Source organism: Perognathus longimembris, chromosome 5 (genome assembly GCF_023159225.1).
Source record: "Perognathus longimembris pacificus isolate PPM17 chromosome 5, ASM2315922v1, whole genome shotgun sequence".
Classification (NCBI taxonomy): domain Eukaryota; kingdom Metazoa; phylum Chordata; class Mammalia; order Rodentia; family Heteromyidae; genus Perognathus; species Perognathus longimembris.
Genome location: NC_063165.1, coordinates 9,111,962 through 9,114,695, shown reverse-complemented (window position 1 = coordinate 9,114,695; position 2,734 = coordinate 9,111,962). Strand labels below are relative to the sequence as shown.

At 37.6% G+C, this 2,734-nt stretch overlaps 1 protein-coding gene across 1 annotated transcript; it reads left to right on the top strand.

The window, feature by feature from the left end:
* Window positions 1-1,039: 1,039 nt before the first annotated feature.
* Window positions 1,040-1,216, top strand: LOC125351197 (keratin-associated protein 20-2-like). Its single transcript, XM_048345904.1, has one exon. It carries the CDS (start codon window positions 1,040-1,042, stop codon window positions 1,214-1,216), a length of 177 nt encoding a protein of 58 aa, XP_048201861.1.
* The last annotated feature ends 1,518 nt before the right edge of the window (window positions 1,217-2,734 follow it).

Sequence of the window (2,734 nt, the reverse complement as noted above, 5' to 3'; positions counted from 1 at the left end):
AAGTCATAACTGACACAAACAGGATTCAAACTTTATTTGGCAATTGAAAATCTATTTTAAATACTGAAACAAAGATTTAGTATGTATAACATATTAAATATGCTTATATGTCTACCCAGTAAACATCCAAAATACAAAAGAAAGAAAACATGATGCTTCTTTTTGCAATATTCAGTGTAGTAGTATTTGTAGTTCTGTTCTATATAATGGCCAATTATTTTCTGGAAAGTTTCAAATAATGTGCACTAGATAATGGCTTCTATATAAGTCTCAATCTATGTACAGATTGCAGTTACTTGTCATCAAGTAATGTAAACATCATAACTACCTCATTGTTCTTGAGCAATAGAGAGTAAATGAAACTCTAGATGATACCTTTTAAAAAATGAAGAGAATGGAGGGCAGTAGGCCAGTGTGGTAGCAAGGTAAGGATAAGAAAAGGAAGAGAGTAAAAAAGAAAAGGAAGAGGAAAGAATGAGTGAAGGAGATGGAATAGAGACAGAGATTTATGTGTTTGTATGCTCGTTGTGTGTGAGACAGAGAGAAACACACACACAGAGGGAGGGAGAGAGGAAGGGAGGGAGAGAGAGAAAAAGGGAGGGAGGGAGGGAGGGAGAGAGAGAGAGAGGAAAGTGAACACAAGAAAGTTTTCTAAGGAGAATGGAAACAAAAGAGAATGAAAATAGAAATGGAATACACGTTATCTCATGATTATCACCATACTCTGTAGTGAGGCCACGTATACTTTATAAAAAATACAGAGTAGGGACAATTTTAGGCTGGAAGAAGAATTTGGTTCATAAACCGATCAGGGAATTCTGACACAGGAACGAAATCCACTGTTACAAGGGCCTTGTTTATCCACTAAAGCGAGGCGCTCGGGATGCTGTGGGAAGCATGAGGGAGGCACATGATTCTCAGGTGCCTGTGGCTTCCCCACCCACCACCCAGGGGTATAAAAGGCACCTGGCACACAGGGACACCCACACTCAAGAACCCCACCTTCTGCTCCTCCTCTCCACAGTCCACTCCTGACACCATGTGCTACTACGGCAGCTACTATGGAGGCCTGGGCTATGGCTATGGGGGCCTAGGCTGTGGCTATGGCTGTGGCTGTGGCTATGGAGGCTATGGTGGCCTTGGTTATGGTGGCTATGGTTATGGCTGCTGCCGCCCCCTGTGCTGTGGAAGGTACTGGTCCTATGGTTTCTACTGAGGAGCTCCCTCCCCTGCTGAGACTATTGGCTGTATCTTGTCTTACTGCAACTCTCTCCCAATTTCTTCCCATGAGAAACTTTTGAATGTCTTCTGAAACCTCCATTATACATGAAGCTATCTAAATAAAAAAAAACCTACGTGAAATATATTGTAGTTATTTTGACCCATTTTTAAAAATTGGATTTTATAATAGTTTGTATATTTTTCCATTTCGTATCTGTACTGCAATGTTATCTAATTTCAATCTCACTTTTTGTGAAAACATGTATGTTATTAAATAAACCATATTTTGCTACAAATATTGCTTTCTATGTGTTTATAATTTCCGTCAGTTTGACATACATCTTTGTTTCTGTGATTAGTCACGTATTTGCTGTTGACATTTGGGGAATGGAATTGAGAATGAGAGGGGGTAGTTTAAAGTAAATAGAAAAAGACTATTTCTAACAAACCATTAAGCTAAGATTTTTGACTAAGAATGAAACAGAAAAGAAAACTGCTCTCAGAATTAAATGTAAAACTTGATGAGCACCTTGTGGAAATAACAAAAATACCTACATTGAAATCATGTCATTTTTTAATGCTGTGAATACACACAATTCTTTTAATTTTTATTATCTGTATTTGTACAAAAGGAGTTGCTATTTTTCAAGGCAGTTTATGATTACAATATATCTTGATCGATGATGTACCTTTCATCATTCTCATCCATCCCTCTTCTACTTTCCCCCTCCCATGCTCTTCTTGATTTTGTAGCATATACATCTGAATCTTCATTGAATTTTCTCTTTCTTTTCCTCATTTGCACACCAATTTCCACTTAGCCACACGCCATATCTTTCAAGTCCACACTTCTTACTATTTTGTTCTGCAGAACTTTGACTTTTCTTTTCTAAGGAATGATACTCTGAGTTACCCCTTGGATCTACCATATTTATATATTTATATCCACTTGCATACCACCCTACATATTTACTTATAACCTAAACTAGCTTTCACATGCAAGCAAAAATATATTTTTATTGTCTCCCTGGGCCTGACTAACTTCATTTATCATGATTTTTCCTGGTATTTCCTTTTTTTTTTTAAGAAATGGAAATCCAAACAACATTGGGATTCTACCTCACCTCAGTTAGAATACTAACAATAACAAATGCTGTCAGGGATGTGGCCAAACAGAACCCTATTACACTCCTGGTGGGAATATAAACATGTTCAACAACTCTGGAAAGCAGTATGAAGCTTCTTCAAAAGATTAAATATAGAGCATCCCTGTGACCTAGCAATTCCACTCCTTGGCATGTATCCAATAGAACAAAAACAAGGCCAGACTAATGCTAGCTTATTTTTCCATAGACAAGCTATGGAATCAACCCAGATGGATGAACACAATCTGGTGTGTGTTCACTATGGAATTCTATGCTTCCAACAGAAAGGATGGCATTACCCCCACTTGTGAGGAAATGAAAAGACTTGGAGAAAATATTAAGCAAAATAATCCAGTCCCAAAGAAACA